The 25,241-nt window shown below is 42.0% G+C and overlaps 1 protein-coding gene across 1 annotated transcript in view; it reads right to left on the bottom strand.

The window, feature by feature from the left end:
* Positions 1-24,629, bottom strand: part of LOC136863326 (uncharacterized) — a 31,415-nt gene extending 6,786 nt beyond the window's left edge. Inside the window, exon 1 of the mRNA XM_067139713.2 lies at positions 24,055-24,629. Coding sequence (XP_066995814.1) covers positions 24,055-24,614 — 560 coding nt within the window. The 5' untranslated portion in view covers positions 24,615-24,629. The remainder of the gene's footprint in view (positions 1-24,054) is intronic.
* Between the last annotated feature and the right edge of the window lie 612 nt (positions 24,630-25,241).

The raw sequence follows: 25,241 nt of genomic DNA, 5'->3' as shown, positions 1-25,241 counted from the left end.
CCATTTTCTCAGTTGCTGGAATTTTTTGACTTTTTCAAAATTGTTCTGGCATCATGCCAGGCCCTCGCGATGTTCTCCATCTTAATTATTTGCGCAAAGAGGAGTTGATCTATGAATTAACTATCAGAAATGTGCAATCTGGAGGCACGGTTGCAGTAGACACTAACAAGCTTAGAGAGTCCCTAGATTTGCCCATTTCCATCCCCAATTTGGGAGAGAAAGAAATTGATGACTCTCTTTCCACGATCGTCGAGAATATTACTGGGCTAGCTTCTGTAGTTAGTTTTTTTGATGAAAATGATCCGTCTCCTAATCAAATTAAGCGTGTGCAAGGCAGGCTATATCATTTTTCGAATAGGGTTAACGATCTGTTGTCTCTAAAACTGAATGACGTTCAGAGGAAGGAAGCTAGTACGCTCCTGGAAAATATTTCCGAATTATCTAGTAAGGTCACTCTATTGTTGACTGGGGAAGTTCCTCCCAAATCTGATCAACCCACCATAGTGAATGCAGGTAGTGAGGAAGCGCCTCCCAAGGGAGAAGTTAATAGGATAACCGTTGCTGCTCAAACTATCTCTGCCCCATTGGACAACGAGCCTGAACGCCGTGCATCGTTGAGTAACATCCGTTCTGAATTAACTTCCTTGCCATTGAAACCTTTACCTACTATGTCACCCGGGTTTAGCAGCTTGCCTCATCCATTGGCAATGTTGCTCAGAGGTATCTCTAAGTTTTCGGTTAATACCACCAGTGAAGTAATTTCATTTTTAAGATTTCTGGTTGAATTTCAGGATCATGCCCTCGTGTTTTCTCTTTCTCCATGTCAAATTTTGCAAATCATCTATCCTTATGCTATTGGTATTCTCTCTGATAAAATCGTAAGAGCCATTGCCGAGCAATCATCTATCGAGGATTTCCATGCCCACTTGCTAGCTAACTTCATCCCGGCTAGGGCCAGGTCCTCCCTTATTCAGAAGTACTATTATCGTGTACAGCGCTTGGATGAAAACTTGGCTGATTTCATACAGGACATTAAGTTTTACACTAGGGTGTTTGCCCTTCATTTTCCTGAAGATCAGATTGTACAGGCTATTGTAGAAGGCATTTCACCATCTTATAGGTCATACTTGTGTTTCGCGGCGTGCCCGCAAACTTTCTCTGAACTTGAAGCATTGGCCGTCTCAGCGGAAGGAGTTAGGTACGCCGATTCCTTGCGTGTGGCAAAAGAACCCCCTCCTTCGTTTAGTAATACTCGGCCTCCACCTCGCCGACCAGTCACACCCCGTAAATGTTATGCTTGCGGGTCGCCTGACCATCTTCGCAATAAATGTCCATTGGTCAAAAGTAGTAGGGCAAATAATGGAGCTGGTTCAGCACAAGGCTGTTTTAAATGTGGGGCCTTCTCACATATCGCCAAGAATTGCCCAAACTCGAATAGCACCCCCTCCTGCTCAACTTCTGGTGCAAATTCTACCTATGCCAATAATAAAAAGTGACTAGTGGCTTCGGCTGAGTCGACTAATCCATCTTCCCGAGACTCAGCCCCTGGTAAACAGGTTGTAAATTCAGGGAACGAGCAATTTTCAAATTTATCTTTTGAAGGTCCCAAAGAGTGTCTTAGGATTGCGGCGGATTCCCCCGCACCGGTTCCTTTTCTTAAGATTGAGTTAAATAACGAGCCTATTACAGCTCTCTTAGATTCAGGCAGTGTTTGTTCGATTATTTCGGCTGAATGGTATTCTAAATTGAAATCTGTTTGTTAACTACCTGACTATGTCTCATCTCCTGTGCAATATGTCTCGGCTAATTCATCCCCATTAGAAATTCTAGGTTCCTTATTGGTCAAAATTCGTATTTTTAAATTCACTTGGAGAGTTAAATTGTTTGTGGCCAAGCTCTTGTCTTGCCCCATTATATTGGGAGCGGACTTTATTTCTCACACTGGTCTTGTGCTCGATCTGCAGAGTAGGTCTTGCACTTTCAAATTTGCCTCTAATTGTAACATCCCTTTATTAAAGTGTAACTCTGCATCATGTTCTTCTATTTCGCCTACCCAGGATGAGATGTTGTTAGACCTTAGACATCTACCTGAGGAGCAGGCTGATAGTATTCGCAAATTGTGTCAGTCGTTTCCCGAGGTGTTTTCTGATACTCTTGGTGTTACTGACCTGATCGAATACAAAATTGAGGTCACGGATTCGATTCCTGTCCGTTTTCCACCGTATAGGCTATCTCCACCTAAAATGAAGGCTCTGAAAGAAATTATCGATCAGATGTTGAAGGATGGTATTATTAGGCCCTCTAAGTCGGCGTATTCTTCGCCTATTTTTCTAGTTCCGAAACCCCAAGGAGGCTTCAGGCCTGTCATTGATTATAGGGCTCTCAATCGGAAGGTGGTGTTGCAATCTGTGCCCCTTCCTGACCTTCATTCTTGTTTTTCATGGTTTCGTAAGGCCAAGTTCTTTACTATCTTGGACTTAAATCAGGCCTACAATCAAATTCCCCTTGCCGAAGAGTCTAAACACCTTACAGCGTTTGCCACGGACTGGAATTTATATGAATACAACCGCGTGCCTTTCGGGCTCCCCACGGGAGCAGCTGTACTCACTAGGCTATTAGATAGGGTCTTCTCCGACATCAAATTTGAGTACCTATATCACTACTTGGATGATGTCGTCGTATTTTCAGAGACTTTTGAAGAGCATCTAGATCATCTGCGAGAAGTTCTCGATCGCCTTCGTAAGGCTGGGTTAACGGTTAAGTTGTCCAAGGTTGCCTTTGCTAAGCCCTCTATGTCTTTCCTAGGGCATATTGTGTCACCTGATGGTGTAGCTGTCGATCATTCTAGAACACAGGCCATCCGTGATTTTAAACCTCCCAAGGACATTAAAGGCATCGCCAGGTTCATTGGTATGGTAAATTTCTTCAGGAAGTTTATTCCTAATTTCGCTAATAGAGCGGCACCCTTAAATCTTCTTCGTAGAAAAGGCATCAAATTTGAGTGGGGACCTTCTCAACAAGCCGTTTTTGAAGACCTTAAATTAGCACTTTGTAATGCCCCTGTACTTGCTATGCCTGATTTCTCGAAGAAATTCATCGTCCAAACCGACGCGTCGTCGTCAGCTGTAGCGGCAGTCCTTCTTCAAGAGACTGAACTAGGGAGGCGACCCATCGCCTATGCATCTAGGACCTTGTCGGCTCAAGAAGCCAAGTATTCCATCTATGAGCTCGAAGGTTTGGCAGTCTTATTCGCCTTAGAGAAGTTCCGTCTCTATCTGGAACATGTTAAATTCGACCTGGAGACAGATAATCAAGCCTTAAGCTGGGTCTTAGGTAGGCCGCGTCGTACTGGTCGTATAGCCCGTTGGGCCATCCGTATTTCTGCCTTCCAATTCGATGTCAGGCATATCAGAGGTACTGAAAATGTTGTTGCTGATGGGCTCAGTCGTATGTTTTCAAACGACGTTGAGAACCATGAACCGGTCGACCGTTCATCACCTCCCGAGTCCACACTATTTGATGTTAATGCCATCTTAACTGATGCCCCCATGCTCTTTAGGGATATCGAGAAATACCAACATGAAGATCCGACGCTGGCTCCGATAATGGAAACCCTTTCTTCTGGGGAACATGTTGTCCCTTATGTTCTGAGGAATGGTGTTTTATGTTGCCCTTCGAGGCATGATAAGATGATGAAAGTTGTCGTTCCAGCTGTTCTTGTGCCTATGATCTTCAAGTATTATCATGAAACCCCATTAGGAGGGCATCTGGGTATCTTTAAAACTCGTGAAAAGATTCGTGAAATGTTCATCTGGAAAGGTATGGACGGTGAAATCCGTGAACTAGTAAAGGCTTGTAAATCCTGTTTGATTAGTAAACCAACCATGTCCACCAAGGTAGGCCTTTTGTCTTCGCATCAAGCATCGCGCCCCATGGAACCCCTGTATATTGATTATGTAGGACCCTTCCCCCAGTCGAAGGGAAATGCCAACAAATTCATCTTTGTATGTGTAGATTGTTTTACCAGATTTTCCTGGTTATTTCCGACTAAGCTGGCTACCGCTCAGTCCACCATTACTTGCCTAAATTCTATTTTTGCTTCTTTTGGTCCGTGCCAATATATTGTATCTGATAATGCTAAGGCTTTTACATCTAATTTATTTCGTAAATTCTGTTTTGACTTATCCATCTCTCATGTAACTACTTCGGCGTATTACCCTCAACCATCTCTGGCTGAACGGGTTAATCGTAATCTCAGGTCCGCACTGATTGCCTATCATCATGATGATCATTCCAGGTGGGACACGTCCCTGCATTGGTTAGCTTTTGCTTTGAATTCGGCGGTTCATGAATCACATAAATTCACTCCAGCTTCTTTGATGTTCAAGTTTGTTCCCAACTCGCCGCTCTCTAACCTCTGGTCTCTGAGTGACATTCTACCCGAGACAATAGATCCGGATAATATTAAAGATCTTTGGAAGAAGGCTAAAGCCAATCTTAAAGTGTCTCACGAAAAGGTCAGGGAAAGGTATGATCGTGGACGGAGACCCACCACTTTGAATGTAGGTGACCAGGTAATGGTCAAGAATTTTGTTCCCGCGGGCAAGCTTGCCCCCAGATTTCATGGGCCTTGTATCATTCTCGATTTTCTTACGCCAGTTACGTTGTTAGTAAGCAATCCAGCCACCGAGAGGATATTTAGGGTTCACCTGTCACAGGTGAAACCAGTGTAAATTTTGTATCAACTTGCTTCATATAATTTGAAAGGAATATGAAGGTTATTTTTTTTTTTGAGTTCAACTTTTAGGCTTTCTGCCCCTTCTATAATATTTTGGTCTTATATGTAAGCCTCTTGTAAAACCTTCCCCGATCCGTTAAACTGCCATTCTGTCCTTGCCTCGGCCATTACCACGCTCCCGTCTCCTGCTTCAATACACACTGTGGCTTGATTTGAGTAAATGCCATGGATATCTGCACGCCGCTGACCCCTCAACCTCCTCACCAAGCCTGTGCCCTCAAAACAATGATGATGGTCCAACACAATTCTGCCGCCTAGCTTTAATGTTTCAGTGCCCCCGCAGCCGCGCGGCGCTGTGCCGCGGTTGGGTTCGAGGACGGGCCCCCTCGGCCCCAGCGAGGACGACATGTGCACGGCGAGCCGGAGCTCTCCTCCCGGCCAAGGCTGATGTGCGGCGCACGACCAGCTACTTGCCCGCAGCCTGTATATGTTAACCGCGGGCGCGGCGTGTTTCAACACCTCTGCTCCCCTCATAGTGCGGGCGAGCGGTATCTCAGGGTACTTGAGGGGTCCGAGCGGCCTCCCTTTGGACGCAAGCTGCAACGGCCGGTCTGGCCATCCAACTTAGCCTACACCAACTACATAGACATTCCTGTTCAACCTTAATACCGTTTCATGGGAATTCAACAGCAATATTTGGTGGACATTGCAAATTTTCCTTCACTTTTAAGTATAAAAAGTTATCTTCAGTAATTCAACTTCTACAAATATAAAGACTTTACTTCATCTGCAACAACAAAATTTTGAAACTGAATCAAACCAAATTAAGAAATCTTATAAATGCTTCTGCAATCAATCTTCATATCTACAGCATAACTTGGACCTTGTTTCAAACTGACTTCATGTGTCATCCCTGGAGGAACTTTTGGTGGGGGGGAGGTCTGTACCGGGCGGTATACCTCCACTCCGCTAATTTAAAATGTGCGCCTGTTGAAACTCCTCTGCGGGAGGAAGTCTGAACTTTATTGACGGTATTAATTTTCTATCTTCTCAGAAGATGTCACTACCTGTAAATTTTGGAGTTTTAGAACTGTGTCATTTTTGATGTGTTTTTGTTTCGCTTGAAGTAAGAAGTGTGAACTTTCTCTTCTAGAGGACACTACTGAAGATCTACAATAGTGCAACCTAGTGCGGAGTCAAAGAACTATTTTTTTGGAGAAAATTTAATTTCAAGAGTTTGTTCTTTGTTAAATTTCTTTCTGTCATTGTTTAAGTTGGCAATATTTACCCCTTTCTTCCCCTTGTTATGAATGTATCCAATCCCGAAATTCTTCTGGTGTATCTTCCCCCAACTTGTATCGGTTGCGGGGTCCTAGCCAATAAAATAATTGTGGGCGGGTGTTTTCATTCCCCTAACGCCTAGAACCTTCCACGAGAGGATATAAACTGCTGATTTTTGGGTCTCTGCGCCACTTTTGTTCAATCTTTCAGTGTGTTAAGTACATAGCAGGGGGCGGGAAGCGCCTCTTTCTTCGGCAGCGGTCAACAACAAGGTAATGGCCGATTAATAACTTCTTTCTTTGCTAGCTCAGCAGTTTAACTTTCGGGGCGGGTTCTAAGCGTTCAACCATGTAACCTTTTCCTAAAATGTAAAAACAACTGGTATCTATTCTATTTTCAAAAGACATATCGGGATAGAGAGTGCTTAACCCTCTCGAGCTCCCACTCACATCGTCTTGAGGTGAACTTATTTTTCTCAACCAATTCTTCCGTAATGTAATGTAAATTGCTATTAAGTCACCTCTGTAGTATGGGATTAGCCCTTGTATTAACGGCCTAGTGCCAAGTAGGTCTTAAGCAAAGTGTATTAGGAGTGCAAGTTCGCCTCCTCTCAAATTGTATTTTAGAGGTCATGCATTAACCTTCTTATCATTTAACAGACCTCAGTAGGTTGGGTATTTTACCCCTGTGTATATGTCCTTTGAGGACAGCTTAAAGGTGGAGTTCGGAGTGGCCTATGATAGGCTTGTATTTTAGGGGGAAGTTGCCCTTTCTTGAAAATTGTGTTTCTGCCTCAAGGAGGCTTTTGGGTGTAATTGGAAGCAAATGTTTCTGGCATGTTTGGGGGTTTTCGGCCCCTTTGTTGTATGGTGTTCATTGTAAGGTTGGGCTCATTGCTCAAGAATTATGTTTCTGACTTTTGAAGCCCCAAATGGGGTACCTATGTAAATGTATTTTTCAATCGTGTTTCGGCTACTAAGTACCTGTTCTATTTGTTGTTACCTAATTTTGAAAAGAAAATATAACCTTGTTAAATTTTAAAATTAATTTCACTTTAGTAGCTTGAGACCTATTCACCACCCAGCACCTTCTTTCATGCATAACTACCACAAAAACACGGTAACAATAATAATAATAATAATAATAATAATAATAATAATAATAATAATAATAATAATAATAATAATAATAATAATGAGAAAAAGATGGCAACGACTTGGTTATTCTACCTATTGACATATTACACTTCGTTATTTCACGTACACACAGCCCACCACACTGCGAACATCTATAGAAACACGTAAAAGTGATTATATCCCTCCACTAATCCACGTCAAATGTTAACGCCAATAAATTGGGTAAAAGGTGAGAAAGATTATTATTATTATTATTATTATTATTATTATTATTATTATTATTATTATTATTATTATTATTATTATTTGCTTTACGTTGCACCGACACAGATAGGTCTTATGGCGACGTTGGGATAGGAAAGGGCTAGGACTGGGAAGGAAGCGGCCGTGGCCTTAATTAAGGTACAGCCCCAGCACTTGCCTGGTGTGAAAATGGTAAACCACGGAAAACCACCTTCATGGCTGCCGACAGTGGGGTTCGAACCTCACTATCTCCCGGTTGCAAACTCACAGCTGCGCGCCCCTAACCGCATGGCCAACTCGCCCGGCATTATTATTATTATTATTATTATTATTATTATTATTATTATTATTATTATTATTATTATACCGGGCGGTACACCTCCACGCCGCTAATTCAAATATTGCGCCAGTTGAAACTCCTCTACAGGAGAAAGCCTGAACTTTAACAAACTGAATTAACTCAACGGTTTCTCGGAAGATGTCACTTTGGTAATTTTGAAGTGTTCTGAACTGTGTCTATTTCGATTGGTGTTTGTTTGCTCCGTATCAAGAAGTTGGGACATTCTCTAACAGATGTCTCTACCAAAAACTGTGATAACGCACTCTGGTGTAAAGGAATGTATTCTCCGGAAGAAATATTGTATTCCTAAGTTTTGTTTTTACTAAATTTTGTTCTGTGGTTTGTGGGTTGGCAATATAAATCCTTTCTTTCCGCCCGTTTTGAATGTAACCAATCAGGAATTTATATAATTAATTTTCCACCAATAAGGTGTTTCCTCCTCGTCTTGTGTATTAGTTTTTGCTGTTATCCAATAAAAACGAAAGGGTGTGTCTACTCATTCCTGAAAGGTCTCGAATGTTCCACGAGGGCATATAAACTGCTGATTTTCTTGTCTCGGGGCCACTTCAGTAACATCTTTCTTAGTGTGTGAATATGTAGCAGGGGGCGGGAAGCGCCTCTTTCTTCTAGCAGCAGGTCTTCTAAAAGGTAATGGCCTGTTAACACCTTAATTTCTTGCTAGCTCAGCAGTTTAACTCTCGGGGAGGGTTCGAAACCTTTAGTATGTAACCCACCGTTTTAAAATGTAAATTCTTTTCTGTCTATGTAAAATCTATAAATTATAAATCTATAAATTACTGTAAAGCGGGGATAGAGAGTGCTTTACCCTCTCGAACTCCCCTTCATTTGGAAATTGAGGTGACTACGTTTTCATAACCGTTTCTTCTCTCCCTTAAAATATTAAAGTTTCTCATACGGGTCACCTCCATAGCTTGGGATTAGCCCCTGTGTTTCGGTCTAGAGCCACTTAGGTTTTAAAAGTGTATTTAGTAGTGCAAGTTCACGCCTCCAATCTCTTCTGTACTTTGGGTCAGTAACTTAACCTGATGTTTTGTTTTCTTCATGCGAAGGCCCCGTAGGTTGGGTATTAATTACCCCTGTTTCCTTGTGCGCATTAAGGGCAGATAGAAATGAAGTTTGTTGTAGCCTTTGATAGGCTTGTAAAATTGAGAGCGGGTCTGCTCTTTTTCTTAACATTGTAATCAGGAGCAAGTGCTCCTCGTACTTAGGGGTTTTCTGCCCTTTAGCAATTGTGGTGGTGAGCTGAGAGCTCAGAAATTAATCTTGGGGCTCGAAGCCCAAATCTTGTAACGAATTGTAATTTCTTAACTTGTTTTCCTGCTACTTGGTATCTGTTACTCTGTTGTTGTTATTTGTTGATTTTGAAAAGAAAATATAACCTTTGTTAAAGTTTTAAATTAACTTTAATTTTGTAGTTGAGACCTATTCCAGCCCGCACCTTCTTTCACCTCTAACTACCACGGATAACTCCGTAACAATTATTATTATTATTATTATTATTATTATTATTATTATTATTATTAACATAAACATCACTATTACACCTTGGCTAAGCAGTTATACCACGTATTAAATGTCCCTTAAACTGCTGTCGGTTTTTCGAACTGTGAGATTGCTGGAAATTCGCCATTAAACGTGGTTTTTAACGCGCCAGTAAATCTACGGCAGACATCTCTTGCATTTGAGCTGTTGTAAATGGGAACTCTTGAACATAAAAGGACCTATTTTCTCCAGTCCATCCGAGTTACTGGAGTGTCTTGGCCGATCCTTACGGTCCAATGCTCTCACTGCTACCTCAAGATTCTACAGTAGGATGCACTAGGATCCGAATGTCATTGAAACGCTCCCCGTATAAATACGAGATTACGAATCGTACGTACTCGGAAATGGACTCCTGTAGTTCAGTTCTGGGGTATGGTTCCAGTATATGCGACCCACACCAGGATTACATTATACGAGAGCTGGAAACGATCCAAAGAAAAGCAGCACGATTTGCACTGGGCGATTTCCAACAGAAGAGCAGTGTAACGAAAATGTTCCAAACTTAGGGTTGAGACGACTTGGGAGTAAGGAGAAAAGCTGCCCGACCAAGTGAGCCCAGCTGTAGGCAGTGAGATGGCGTAAAATGACGTTAGTAGACGAATGAGCTTGAGTGGAGCTTTTATGGGTATGGAAAATAGTAATATGAAGATAAAATTGTAATTAAATAGGACAAATTGGTGCAAATATCCATTTACAGGAAGAGGATGTAGTGATTATAATTTTTCAAGGAAAATGTTCGATGAATCTCCAACTCCTTTGAAATGATTTAGGAAAAGACTAAGTAAGCAACTGACAGGGAATCTGTCACCAGACCGACAGCCCTAAGTGCAGATCAGTGCTGAGTGATTGCTACATTTCTACTTTGTATTTTTTGACTTGGTCACCTGCCCATGTTATACGGACTGAAAACTCGGTACCTCAGCCCTGTTAGGTACCGTTACGAGATATAGCTTCTAGCTAATCTATGGGTAGAGTTAACGTGGCTGTTGATGCGAGATATAGCTTCTAGCTAATCTATGAGCAGAGTTAACGTGGCTGTTGATACGCGATATCGCTTCTAGCTAGTCCACGGGCAGAGTTAACGTGGCTGTTGATACGAGATATAGATTCCAGCTAACCTATGGGCAGAGTTAACGTGGCTGTTGATACGAGATATAGCTTCTAGCTAACCTATGGGCAGAGTTAACGTGGCTGTTGCTACGAGATATAGCTTCTAGCTAACCTATGGACAGAGTTAACGTGGCTGTTGATACGAGATATAGCTTCTAGATAACATATGGACAGAGTTACCATGGCTGTTGATACGAGATATAGCTTCTACCTAACCTATGGGCAGAGTTAACGTGGCTGCTGGTACGCGATATAGCTTCTAGATAACCTATGGGCAGAGTTACCGTGGCTGTTGATACGAGATATAGCTTCTAGATAATCTATGGGCAGAATTACCGTGGCTGTTGATACGAGATATAGCTTCTAGCTAACCTATGGGCAGAGTTAACGTGGCTGTTGGTACGCGATATAGCTTCTAGCTAGTCCATGGGCAGAGTTAACGTGGCTGTTGATACGAGATTTAGCTTCTAGCTAACCTATGGGCAGAGTTAACGTGGCTGTTGGTACGCGATATAGCTTCTAGCTAATCTATGGGCAGAATTAACGTAGCTGTTGATACGAGATTTAGCTTCTAGCTATTCTATGGGCAGAGTTAACGTGGCTGTTGTTACGAGATTTAGCTTCTAGCTCTTCTATGGGTAGAGTTAACGTGGCTGTTGATACGAGATTTAGCTTCTAGCTATTCTATGGGCAGAGTTAACGTGGCTGTTGTTACGAGATTTAGCTTCTAGCCAGTTCATAGGCAGAGTTAATGTGGCTGTTGATACGAGATATAGCTTCTAGCTAACCTATGGGCAGAGTTAACGTGGCTGTTGATACGAGATATAGCTTCTAGCTAACCTATAGGCAGAGTTAACGTGGCTGTTGCTACGAGATATAGCTTCTAGCTAACCTATGGGCAGAGTTAACGTGGCTGTTGATACGCGATATAGCTTCTAGCTAATCCATGGGCAGAGTTAACGTAGCTGTTGATACGAGATTTAGCTTCTAGCTATTCTATGGGCAGAGTTAACGTGTCTGTTGTTACGAGATTTAGCTTCTAGCTAATCTATGGGTAGAGTTAATGTGGCTGTTGATACGAGATATAGCTTCTAGCTATTCTATGGGCAGGATTAACGTGACTGTTGATACGAGATATAGCTTCTAGCTATTCTATGGGCAGGATTAACGTGACTGTTGATAGGAGATATAGCTTCTAGCTATTCGATGGGCAGGATTAACGTGACTATTGATACGAGATATAGCTTCTAGCTATTCGATGGGCAGGATTAACGTGACTATTGATACGAGATATAGCTTCTAGCTATTCTATGGGCAGGATTAACGTGACTGTTGATACAAGATATAGCTTCTAGCTATTCGATAGGCAGGATTAACGCGAATGTTGATACAAGATATAGCTTCTAGCTATTCGGTGGGCAGGATTAACGGGACTGTTGATACGAGATATAGCTTCTAGCTATTCTATGGGCAGGATTAACGTGACTGTTGATAGGAGATATAGCTTCTAGCTATTCGATGGGCAGGATTAACGTGACTGTTGATACTAGATATAGCTTCTAGCTATTAGATGGGCAGGATTAACGTGACTGTTGATACGAGATATAGCTTCTAGCTATTCGATGGGCAGGATTAACGTGACTGTTGATACGAGATATAGCTTCTAGCTATTCTATGGGCAGGATTAACGTTTTATACGAGATATAACTTCTAGGTATTCTATGGACAGAGTTAACGTGAGTGTTGATACGAGATGTAGCTTCTAGCTATTCTATGGGCAGGATTAACGTGACTGTTGATACGAGATATAGTTTCTAGCTGTTCTATGGGCAGAGTAATATGAGATATAGCTTCTAGCTATTTTATGGACAGGATTAACATGGCTGTTGATACATCGTATTCTAGTCACTCTTCTTTCATACAAGTTATTCAACATTTTTAAAAAATGATCTCTACAAGAACGAAATAAAAATAAAAAAGTAAGAAAAATTACTGTCAGAAGGAAAATCTTAGATATTCTGGAATATTATTTTCTACTAGCTGTGGTGCCCAGCTCCGCTCGAGCGAATAAGAAAATCCACAATCTGTTTCCAGTCATTCGACCGGGTCAGGGATGGAGTGAATGAAACCCCATCTAGTGACGTGGATAGGAACTGTGTCGGCTGCCGAATCCTGTCGCACTCCTCTGGGGCGATGACTAATGACTGGCAGATGAAATGAAATGATATTGGAGATGTTTGCTGGAATGAATGATGGCAGGGAAAACCGTAGAACTCGGAGAAAAGCCTGTCCCACTTCCGCATTGTCCAGCACAAATCTCACGTGGAGTGACCGGGATTTGAACCACGGAACACATGATTGGTGACAGTGCCAGTGCCAGTGCCAGTGTACATCATATCTATTGCGCAGCGTAAATACATAGAATTAACACTTACTTTTGAAAGGATCAACTACTTCCCAACCAATTTGGGGTACCACAAGGATGTAATTTAACGCGAAACTAAATAATCGCAAATTGAAACTTAAAATTATACACGTAACGGCATTTCTAAATCTACAAAAGAGTTCGAAAATTATCAATCAACGAGACAATAAAGAATTTCACCTCAATCAGGTACGAAAAATCCTTTTATTACCCCTACAGTATTATTTTTTGTAGACAGTGAGTTGTAAGTGTACCAAGTTCGGTTAAGTTGTGTACTGAAACATACACACATCCATCCATAATCTCGGTAATTTTGGACGTTCTTTTTCACAGTTCATCTAGGCGACTCCAATTACTCTGGATTCAACACTAACATAGGTCGTTTTCGTTTTTATTTTTTAGATTTCAGTCCTTCCGTAGGTGTGCTAGAGGTGTCTTACTCCCATAGTACTTTTCTGCAAATGTGAAGTCATATGTGTACCAAGTTTGGTTGATAGCTGGAACATACACACATAGCCTACATCCTTAATTTCGGACATATTCAACTAGTTCACTCTTTCTCACCCCCCATGCGGATGGGGCTGCACTTAAGCGACATCTGGAGTGTCACTGTTCATCTCAGCAACCCCAGAAACTATCACAATAATTATGCTGATAAGAATATGGAATGTGGTACCAGAAACAATTACTATAGGCTATCAGCCTATACTAATTAAACAATTACTATAGGCTATCAGCCTATACTAATTGTTGAAATTTCAAATCTCCCTTTGACCTTGCCTGCACTCACGCACTTTGCTGCTTCGAACACGAGGCCTGTGTTATTCCGTAGAATTCTTGAGCTGATGTTGCCATGGTTACAGTCAGTCATTTCTTCATCAGATTCCTAAAGCGGGGTAGTGTTTTAGGGCCTTAAAGCATGGTTTTCGGTCCCGTAGGGACTTACCGAGTGTTTTATTCGCGTCATGAGTCTTAAAATAAGCTTTTCCACGGCCTTGTACGACATATTCGACATTCTGCCAATATTGGCTTATGTTAAAGTGCTAATGAGCCTAAATCTAGGAAATGGAGAGGGCTGTTAAAGTTTCTTGCAGACAAAGTTACCCGCAGAGTCCTAAAAGTTAAGTATACAAAACTTAGTTCAGATTGCTGGAACGGTATAGATTTGTGTAAGGAGCAGTGGCGTATACTACGATCAAGACGTGGGCTACAACTAGACTTAGATTACTCCTTTTCGACAGTTGGTTTAGTGAATGTCAAGCCGTAAGTGTTTCGAGCCACCGGAGCTCTGTAGCTTGCTGTGCTGTCGATACTCTTTCAAAACTCACTGCCCTGGCCTCTGCCACTGCCAATACTCAACACCTGATCAATGGAAATGGTAGCTTCGGGTTTAACAAACTAAAGTCCATCTTTATGGATAAGTGGGTAGAATGTTTGCGTTTGGCCCGATGGCCCCGATCCAATTCTCGGAATCAACCTCCTAGTACTCTTTTATGACATTTTGAGTCATCACCAAGCCTTTCCAGAGACTATGCACCACATTATTATTATTATTACTATTATTATTATTATTATTATTATTATTATTATTATTATTATTATTATTATTATTATTATTACTATTATTATTATTAAATGAGGATGTGGAATTATTTTACAGCGTTACAAGCGGTCCTATACGTCGTTCACTGGTTTATTAACATTCTCGGTAGATCAGTGGTGTGTCCGACCCATGATCACGGGTTCGATTCCAACAACAAAAGATTAATACTAAAACCTGAAAGATTACATTTCATTTTAGCAGATTTACGTAAAAAGAAAATTGTATTACTCCTATAACAGCGGACATTGCGGTGTCTTCCTACAAGATGCAGAAGTAGACGGGAGTGAAATACTAGCACTCTGTTATCTATATGATTAAGTCAGAAGTATGAGGTTAGGAAGTATATGTGATATGGAACGCATGGTTGCTCTCTCGCCCTGGTTAGCAGTGGCGATCTGATGGACCGAAGCTTTGCATACCTATCCCCTCGGTCCCCTCATCCATTCGATATACAGAAGCAAGCCGCTCGAGGTGAGTCGAGGAGAGAGAGACGTACCGCCAGGGCTGCGATGTTGGTCTCCGATGCCTTGCAATCAGAATTACGAGGGACGTTTTTGCTCATTGCTTTCAAGTTTTGTAAATGGAACATTGTGTCAGGTGCTTACATTATAATGTGCTTTAAGATTTCCATTGTCTCATTTGATGCTTGGGCTTCACCGATAGCCTTGGTAGCCCTCAGTATATGCCACTGGTAAGGAGCGGACAGACAGACAGACAGACAGACAGACAGACAGACAGACAGACAGACATTCTGACATTCTGCTTTATATATATACAGATATAAGTCGTTAAATCAGTTAGGGACTTTTTAAAATGTTTTACGAATTTTAGTAGAGACTCCATCTAATGTGGAAGTTACTAGCCCTTTTAAACATTTGAACTGTATTTTATGAAGAGTGCCAACGGCCGTAGCCGTGTTGAAACACCGGATCCCGTGAGATCTCCGAAGTTAAGCAACATTGGGCGTGGTCGAGAAGTGGATGGGTTGCCACGCGCTGTTGGTGGGAGGTAAGGGAATGGAGGAGCGGAAAGGAACTGGCCACCCTGCCGCACGTAAACTCCGGCTCAGGCACACCTCTGCGGAGATTCGGACCTGCCTTCGGGCAGAACACACCCTTACCTTACCTTACCTTATGAAGAGTAGCATTTGAGGAGTATCGCTGCAAGGTGAACTTTTAAAAGAGAAATTAAAACTAACATAACCACACCGAGGAATCAAGGAAAATTACATCATTTCCGAAGAGGATTTTATGAAAATCGGAAAAACATTTTGGACATAATACCATTTGATTCGCACGGTATGGTAATAGGATATTGTTATAATTACACTGAAATACTTGAATTATGGAACTTCCTGTAACTGAAGGAAATTACGGATTTTACGAGAAATATTGTGTGTTATAAATAAAACATTCATGTTTAGTGTACTGAGATCTTGCTTGCTCCACAACTACTGCGCTTAGTCTGTCCTTTGATGTAAACGCATGAATATCCTGCAACGAACTTCCATCGTATCCAACGTAACAAAATATATCTGTGGACATAACACGGTTTATTCCGATCATATTCGTGGACCAAATATAATTCGAAAATTTCAAGCCTCCTTCACACAAGGAAAACACAATTTCACACAATTGCCCTTTGCTCCGGTCATTGCAGTTTGCGTCTCATACAGTTCCTGAGCTAGAAAAATGTTGACTTTTTTTCCTAAGTATAAGCCACTTGAGAGAGAGAGAGAGAGAGAGAGAGAGAGAGAGAGAGGTAGGCATTTATACCAACTCAACCTTCATTAGGTTTTAAAAGTAAAACCTCACATAATGTCCTTCTCCACGTCCGGCCTTTGGTCCAAAGAGTCCCCGATTCGATTCCCGCCGGGTTGGGGATTTTAACCTTAACTGGCTAATTTCGATGGTTCGGAGGATGTGTGTATGTCGGCGCCTTCTTTAGCATTAGAATTCGTCATCCTCACAGACGCTCAGACTTCCTGTAAGAGTGAAGCCGTAAACCAGCATTAGGTTTCTCTGGAGGCCATACGCCACTATATTATTATTATTATTATTATTATTATTATTATTATTATTATTATTATTATTATTATTATTATTATTATTATTATTATTACTATTACTATTATTATTATTATTATTATTATTATTATTATTATTATTATTATTATTACCTTGCATAATAATGACGTGATGACGACAGTTCATAGCGGGATATGTATCGTAGAAATCCGTTATTCCCGCAGTGGCGACCTCCCCCACTTACTTCATGGTCACTGACAATCAAAAGTCATGCTTTACCCCTTCCCCAACGCATATTATCTCCCAGTACGTTTTTAATTTTACCACTCTACAATTTTCCAAATCAATTTTATTACAAAAACAAACATTAACAATTATTAAACAAATTATCGTACGATAACGTATGATACTTAAGCTGTTAAAACTATTGAATAATTACAATATAATTTAAAAAATTAAAGTGTGATTTTTACTTTCTTTCTTTCTTTCTTTCTTTCTTTCTTAATCTGTTCACCTCCAGGGTTGGTTCTTCCCTCGGACTCAGCGAGGGATCCCAACTCTACCACCTCAAGGGCAGTGTCCTGGTTCGTGAGATTTTGAGTCGGGGGTAAAACTGGGGAGGAGGACCAGTACCTCTCCCAGGCTTCCTCACCTGCTATGCTGAACTGGGGCCTTGTGGGGGAGAATGGGAGGATTGGAAGGGATAAACAAGGAACAGGGAAGGAAGCGGCCGTGGTCTTAAGTTAGGTACCATCCTGGCATTTGCCTGGAGGAGAAGTGGGAAACCATAGAAAATCACTTCGATGATGGCTGAGGTGGGAATCGAACCCGGACCTCAGGGGGTGGCAGGTAATCACACTAACCACTACACCACAGAAGCGGACAAATATGGGTTTTATTAAATAAATGTTAATTAATCATCAACTATTTTTTATAATTTGCTTTACGTCACACCGACACAGATAGGTCTTATGGACAAGGTGTGATAGGAAAAGCATAAGAGTGGGAAGGAAGCTGTCGTGGCCTTAATTAAGGTTCAGCCCCAGCGTTTGCTCGGTGTGAAAGTGGGAAACCACGGAAAATCACTTACAGAGTTGCCGACGGTGGGGTTCCAAGCCATTATCTCGTGGATGCAAGCTCACAGCTGCGCGACCTTAACAGCACGGCCTCTTGCTCGGTATTACGGAACAAAAAAAAAAAGACAACAGCTTATAGAGTAATGAAAGGATGTGATTACGCATCGCAGCAATTGATAGGTAATTAAACAAAAAACAGAGCTGGAAAATGCGTATTTTATAAATCGATTAAGTCATCCAGAGAACAGTCCATGAGAGTATCCGACTCTTTGGTTGAATGTTCAGCGTACTGGCCTTCGGTTCAGAGGGTCCCGGGTTCGATTCCCGCTTCTGATTTATTCTTCTGGCTCGGGGTCTGGGTGTATGTGTCCGTCCTAACACTCTCCTCACCATATTCAGACAACACACCACACTACCAACCACCACAGAAACACGCAATAGTGATTACTTCCCTCCATATAGAGTTGGCGTCAGAAAGGGCATCCGGCCGTAAAACAGGGCCAATCCACATGTGCGACGCAGTCAGCACCCGCGACACCACAGGTATGGGAAAAGGTGGTAGGAAAAGAAGATGACGCTTGTTGTTTAAAGGGGCCTAACATAAGGTCATCGGCTCAGGAAAAGAAGAATAGGAATAAGAACAGTCCTTGCAGAATATCAATGAAATTTTTTTTTTTTTTTTGCTAGGGGCTTTACGTCGCACCGACACAGATAGGTCTTTTGGCGACGATGGGATAGGAAAGGCCTAGGAGTTGGAAGGAAGCGGCCGTGGCCTTAATTAAGGTACAGCCCCAGCATTTGCCTGGTGTGAAAATGGGAAACCACGGAAAACCATCTTCAGGGCTGCCGATAGTGGGATTCGAACCTACTATCTCCCGGATGCAAGCTCACAGCCGCGCGCCTCTACGCGCACGGCCAACTCGCCCGGTCAATGAAATCTTAACAATATATCTGTACCTGAGAGCTAAACAAACGTTAAGTCACATTTTATACCTTTTATGAACCTTACAGCCATATAAACATAAGTTAATTGTAATTTTATTTTTATGGCAATGAAATACCGTAACCATCAACCATTTTAAGTGTAAATACTTGTTCAAAGATCAAAATTTCACAAAATATATCAAGAACAATGATGAACATTTGACTAATTCACAATGCAGCAAAATGATCCACAGTTGACGTTTTTCCTCTGTTCTGTAGAATGCGACTTACGTCGGTTAAGCTCTCAGGTACAGAATGTACAGATCTGCCGACAGTGGGGTTTGTATTATAGCATTATAGGTACTAGAGTTGGGTAAAGTCCATACTCGAACGGAGAAGAGCAGTCATATTATTTCGGGAACTTACAGTTGTATGGCAGGCTGCCATTATTTGCTGAAAACACAAATATCTTTTACACAGAGAATTTGATTTATAATCTTTAAGAAAAGATGCAGCATGACATAACTTTAATTCAGACTTGGCCAACCGACCACAATTAACCACATCGGGAGACTTGGCCGTGCGGTTAGAGGCATGCTGTGAGCTTGCATCCGGGAGATAGTGGGTTCGAATCCCACTGTCGGCAGCCCTGAATATGGTTTTACGTGGTTTCCCATTTTCACACCAGGAAAATGCTGGGGTTGTACCTTAATTAAGGCCACGGCCGCTTGCTTCCCACTCCTAGGCCTTTCCGGTCCCATCGTCGCCATAAGACCTATCTGTGTCGGTGCGACGTAAAGCAAATACCAAAAAAACAAAGTTTCAGCTATTACATTGTATAAATTGAGAAATGGACAAGCTTATTCCAGCACTCAAAGCATCTTGAATTCTGATATACATTCATATGTACAAGAGGATCTACCAAAATACACTGCAAATCATCTATATCTGCTGAGTATGGCACTAATTCTTTGTGGCATTACTCTGTCAAGTTTTCCAATAGCCTTCCTGAGCATTTAACACCCAGAAGCTACTAAATTGTTAATATTTCAAACTAAGCTTGTTAATTATCTGAAGGAAAAATATCTAGTCTGAAAAGTTCTGCATTAATATATTATATTACTACTGTTCAAGAGCCTCCGTGGCTCAGGCGGCAGCCCGTCGGCCTCTCACCACCGGATACCGTGGTTCAAATTCCGGTCCCTCCATGTGAGATTTGTGCTGGACAAAGCGGAGGCGGGACAGGTTTTTCTCCGGGTACTCCGGTTTACCCTGTCATCTTTGATTCCAGCAACACTCTCCATCAACATTACATCTCATCTGTCAGCCATTTATCATTGCCCCAGAGGAGTGCGACAGGCTCCGGCAGCCGGCACATTTCCTATCCTCGCCGCTAGATGGGGACTTCATTCATTCCATTCCTGACCCGGTCGAATGATTGGAAACAGGCTGTGGATTTTCATTTCATTACTACTGTTCACATTTGGTTTCTATACTAGGATTCATTGTACAGTATATATGTTTGTCCTAGGTGCTGATGTTTTCTAATTTTCTCTCTGTTGTCAAATGTAAATAAATAATTGTACTGCGCCATTATGGGATTTGTCTCAGGTGCCTCTTTTGAAATAAATAATTTTAGAAAAACGAATACTTTAAACATTCTCTCTTCCAATTTCTTTAGTGGTGAAACCTTCCGAGATATGCTTGTAGTCTCTCTTCGTATTCAACTGCCATTATGGGCAGTGACCTGAGTTGTTCTTGTGTTATTGAAGAGACGAAGAGCAATGCCAGCCTGTTGTATATTATCAGTGTACTTTAAATTGTGAAAGGGACATTACAATGGCACATAATTGTCTCTATAGAGTCCTTAATGTAAAGTTTTCCATTTCTTTAAGTTGATTCGATTTTTTCTATCTTTTGAAAAAATTAAGAAAGATTGATTGTAAATTTGTTTCAAGATCAATTGAACGTTATTTTACTGCGTTGTCGTTGGAACCCTGGAAGGTGTGGGGCCACAGGCTGTGCTTACTCTGCCTATTTGGTAATCCGGCACTGTTAAGCCAGAAGTTGCATGTGGTGGCGTTCTTCAGCGAATCAACGGGACAAAGTACTGAACCTAACATGAGAAATCTCGTGAAACACATTGTTTTAGCAGGGATATTTGGCCTACAGAAACTTGTACCTGTTCTAATACACTGTATACAGGACTCGCTTCTGAAAGCATGCCACTCTTTATTGGAGTCGTACATAAATCAATAATAATAATAATAATAATAATGATAATAATAATAATAATAATAATAATAACTTGGAAATGCAGTAAGAAGTTTAGCCCATGCCGATGAGTTGGTCTTAATGGCAGACTGTGCTGAAAGCCTGCGTGGAACTTGAAAATAGGTGCAGTTCCAAGACTAGAGTGATATCAGTTGGGAAGAAACATAAGAAGATTGAACGTCAGGTCCGGAATACAAAACTGGAGCAGGTAGATCATTTCAAGTATTTAGGATGTGTATTCTCCCAGGATGGTTAGTACAGTAAGTGTTATTGAATTAAGGTGCAACAAAGCTAATGCAGTGCGCTCGCAGTTGTGATCAACAGTATTCTGTAAGAACGGAGACAGCTCTCGAACGAAACTCTCACTACAACGATCTGTTTTCAGACCCACTTCTTGCACGGGAGGGAGAGCCGAGCGGACTCGCTACATCTTACTGATATGTTGGAAGTAACAGATATGACGGTAGCGAGAAAGATTGCTGGTACTAACAGGTGGGAACAATGGCAGAGGGGTACACCGAATGAGGAGACAAAGATTGATTTAGGAATGAACTCGGTGGATTAATCGGTACTCATAAACCGGTAGGCATGCGAGGCGACTGGAGGAGAATAATGGACTTGGTCATGGAGGGTAAGAGAAGTAGAGGGAGACAAAGACGACGATGGTAAGATTCGGAGCTTGATGATTTCATGAGTAGAGATGTGGGTCAAAACGAGAGCGCAGAGCACGTTACAAATAGAGGAGACTTGTAGACATGGGAACATAATAATAATAATAATAATAATAATAATAATAATAATAATAATAATAATAATAATAATAATACATAAGAGGCAGGTCCTCTGTTCTCTGTCCAGACAAAAATTTCTCAAAGACTAAGAGGCCTATGAAGCAGCTAGTTTGCAATGAAAGTGGGCGGTGGGGGCGCGGGTGCGGGACAGGATTACTTAGTGACCGAATTTTCCCACAGGATTCCATCAAAGGGAAATTTTCGAAAGAAATAGAAATAACAAAGGGATGTCCTTTTCATTGCTACACTAACTTGCCTTTCACACACAGCGACTTTTGTTACGGGATACACTAAACGGACATAAGTAAAGCCGTTGATTTGTCGACGGGAATAATAATAATAATAATAATAATAATAATAATAATAATAATAATAATAATAATAATAATAATATTGTACTCTGTGGTGTAGTGGTTAGTGTGATTAGCTGGCACCCCCGCCCCCGGAGGCCCGGGTTCCATTCCCGGCCCACAAAATTTTAAAAATGGTACGAGGGCTGGAACGAGAGGTCAACTGAGTAGAGTAGGGTTTGATTTCCACCTCAGCCATCCTCCAAGTGGTTTTCCGTGGTTTTCCACTTCTCCTCACCGAGATCGATAGATGCAGTCGCTTAAGTGCGGCCAGTATCTAGTATTTGGGAGATAGTAGGTTCGAATCCCACTGTCGGCAGCCCTGAAGATGGTTTTCCGTGGTTTCCCATTTTCACACCAGGCAAATGCTGGGGCTGTACCTTCAATAAGGCCACGGTCGCTTCCTTCCCACTCCCAGCCCTTCCTTGTCCCATCGTCGCCATAAGACCTATCTGTGTCGGTGCGACGTAAAGCCAATTGTAAAAGAAGTGAGCAAGTTTGATTTATATATCATTAAAGTAATTGAATTGTCTGGGAAATAGCTAAATTCTTTGGATTTGCACTCATGGGGTTCACCCCCGGCAGAGGGGTGAAATGAATAGTCTACAAATCAATTTGCAAACATTTACGAAATGTTTATACCATGTCAATTTCCAGAGTAAATATTTCCTCAGTCCCGTTATTAATGGTCTTCAGCGCGTTTAGAATGCAGGAACACAATACATTTAGAGAAATGAAAGGGACGAATGTATGGTCTTGAGAGAATGTTCAAACTCCTATAGAACGAGATGTAAGGGTAATTCCTGCAATCCTGATGATTTCTTCTGAAGATGTTTGACTTAAAGCTCATGTTAGTGACTTCCACCTGCCTTCATATCAGTGTGTGCTAAGATGTATCCCGGCCATGCTGAGTAGTTTCCCAGTCGTGAGATACCTTTCCCCATACTAGAACTAAATAATTACAACACTGCAGATTAATACAGACCAGAAACAGACGCAGGCGACTGCGTTCGAATGTGCTCTGTGATGTTTGCAGGAGAACGGTGGGAAGGGACGTCACGAGCCACTTAGGTACCCTTGACTTCCTGGTTTTACGTTTTTACAAGGACCGCTAAGTAGGTAGATACAAACATAGGAACTAATGAAGTCATTATCCTGAGTTCCTGAATGTACGTGTCGTACGTAGAATTTTGTCAAGAATGGTTATCCAAGTGCAATTAATTAATTATGGGAAATTGAACATGTTTGTATTTCCAGTACTCAAAGACCCGCGTATTTGGAATGCTCAACTTTCTTCTTATTACTATTATTGCTATCATTATTTATGTCTGCTAGTGTATGTAACACTGCCTGCTGCCATTTCTTGATGGATACAGTACTTTTGCATCCATTTCTAGGCACAGGCCAGAGTAAAGTGTAGCTTCCGCCGAAGTCCCAGTCAACATCCATGGCTGTGACAATATGGAAGTTGCTGGGGTATGAGTGGTGCTGAGTATTGACTTTCAGAGCATGACTAGTGCATCTGAGTGTTATGAAGGGGCTGCTCTTTGGGTCAGTCGTGCTGCGATAGTACTTTCTGACCCAGTGAGGAAAGCAATGGCAAACTACCTCACTCCTCATCTTCTCTAGTACGCCTCATTTTGGTGCTGCCATTGGTTTTTGGGGTTTCCTTATAACCGCATAACCTTTGGTGGTGCTATTTGAGGATCCAATCAACCTCTGGGCTGATGACCTAACAGACAGTGTACGTAACTCTGAATATGAGAAGGCAACAAAGAGATGCAATAACTAATATTTCTTGTAAATTGTTTTATGCTCCAATGTCAAGAAATAGAAGTTGAAATGATAATCTGTCATTTAGAGAAGTCGCTATTATCGCACATAATAATAATAATGGCATATGGCCTACGGAGAGTCCTGGTGAGGGTCTTTTTCTCGTAGACGGCCTATTAGGCAACCTGCATGTCTGTTAAGATGAGGGCCCTACCTAGGATGGTTTCTAATGTTGAATACGCCACACACACCCAGCCTCCGAGCCTTTGGAATTAACCAATTAAGGTTAACCCCGACCCGACCGGGAATCGAACGCGGGAACGTCTGAGCCGAAGGCCAGTAAGCTGACCATTCAGCCAACGAGTCACACATAAAGAACGGGTACAGATTGTATACACACCTGTTGTGAAGTCGAGCAGACGCACAGCCGCCCGACCCATCCCTGGCAGGTAGACACTCCTCAAGACCCTCCCGAAGACGTTCGAGCTTGGCAGCCCTCGCCCTGGCCTCTGAAGATTCCTGGACTGGGACCTTGACTTGCTCCTTCTCGTTCGCAACAGTTGGCTCGTCTTTCGTCAAAGTAACAGACGGGGACTCTGCTACAACGACTTGAGGCTCTGCCGAGTCCTTGACCGGGGGCTCCATGTTTCTTGCAGGTGGAGATATTGGTTGGTTGTCTCCGGATATTTCTATAACCTCAGCGTCGGCGGGCGGTTTCTCCACGTGTTTTACATGGCTGTACCCATCACTGTGGCCTATAAGCCGTTTGATCTGGTTCAACTTGCCAGGGCTGGACTTGGCTGCGAAGTCCAGGAGACCACTGTTACCACTAGGAATGAGGACAATAATAAAATTTTCGAGGTGAGCGTGAACGTTGAAGTCTCCTTCCTGCCTTTGGTCGTAGGTGGTGAGTGGGGCCGCAAGCGCTGTGGCTAACAGGCAGAGAGCTACAAGGTACATGGTGTTTGGTACAAGGCTTGCCTACTACTGAGCCTTGCAGCCACCAGTCAATGGACATGAAGGTCAAACGTTCACTCCGCAGTTGTCGGATTTCCTTCGCTAGTTTAATGGAGCAATGCACCAATGGCATTCAAGTACAACAGATGGACATCCCAACCAATCCCATCGCATATCTTCTTAACACCTTCAGGTATTTTACACAACAAGGTTCAATGACTTGCGTGGTGGAGATATTTTGCGGTTCAAATTTTATAGTTTTATTTCAGACGAGTTCTTCTTCCGGGTTCACACTAAACCACGCGCAGCAACAAAACAATCTTATGTTTCGTTTTTACGACCGGCTGTGAGCTTTATTTACCGTAAATGACCATCTCTCCGATATGCCTGAAACAGGAATGATTTAGCAATAATTCTTACTTTATGATGCAAACTTCATGTCTAATGTATGCTGAAGTCAGATTGTTCATTTCAGGAGCTGTTTAGAAGCGGAATGCATTATTATTACTTCTCCTTTTTACTATTTACTTTAAGTCGCACCGACACAGAGAGGTCTTATGGCGACGATGGGATAGGAAAGGGCTAGGAGTGGGAAGGAAGCAGCCGTGACCTTAATTAAGGTACAGTCCC

Source organism: Anabrus simplex, chromosome 2 (assembly GCF_040414725.1).
Source record: "Anabrus simplex isolate iqAnaSimp1 chromosome 2, ASM4041472v1, whole genome shotgun sequence".
NCBI lineage: Eukaryota > Metazoa > Arthropoda > Insecta > Orthoptera > Tettigoniidae > Anabrus > Anabrus simplex.
The sequence above is the reverse complement of the archived record's forward strand: the minus strand, read 5'-3'. Positions and strand labels throughout refer to the sequence as shown.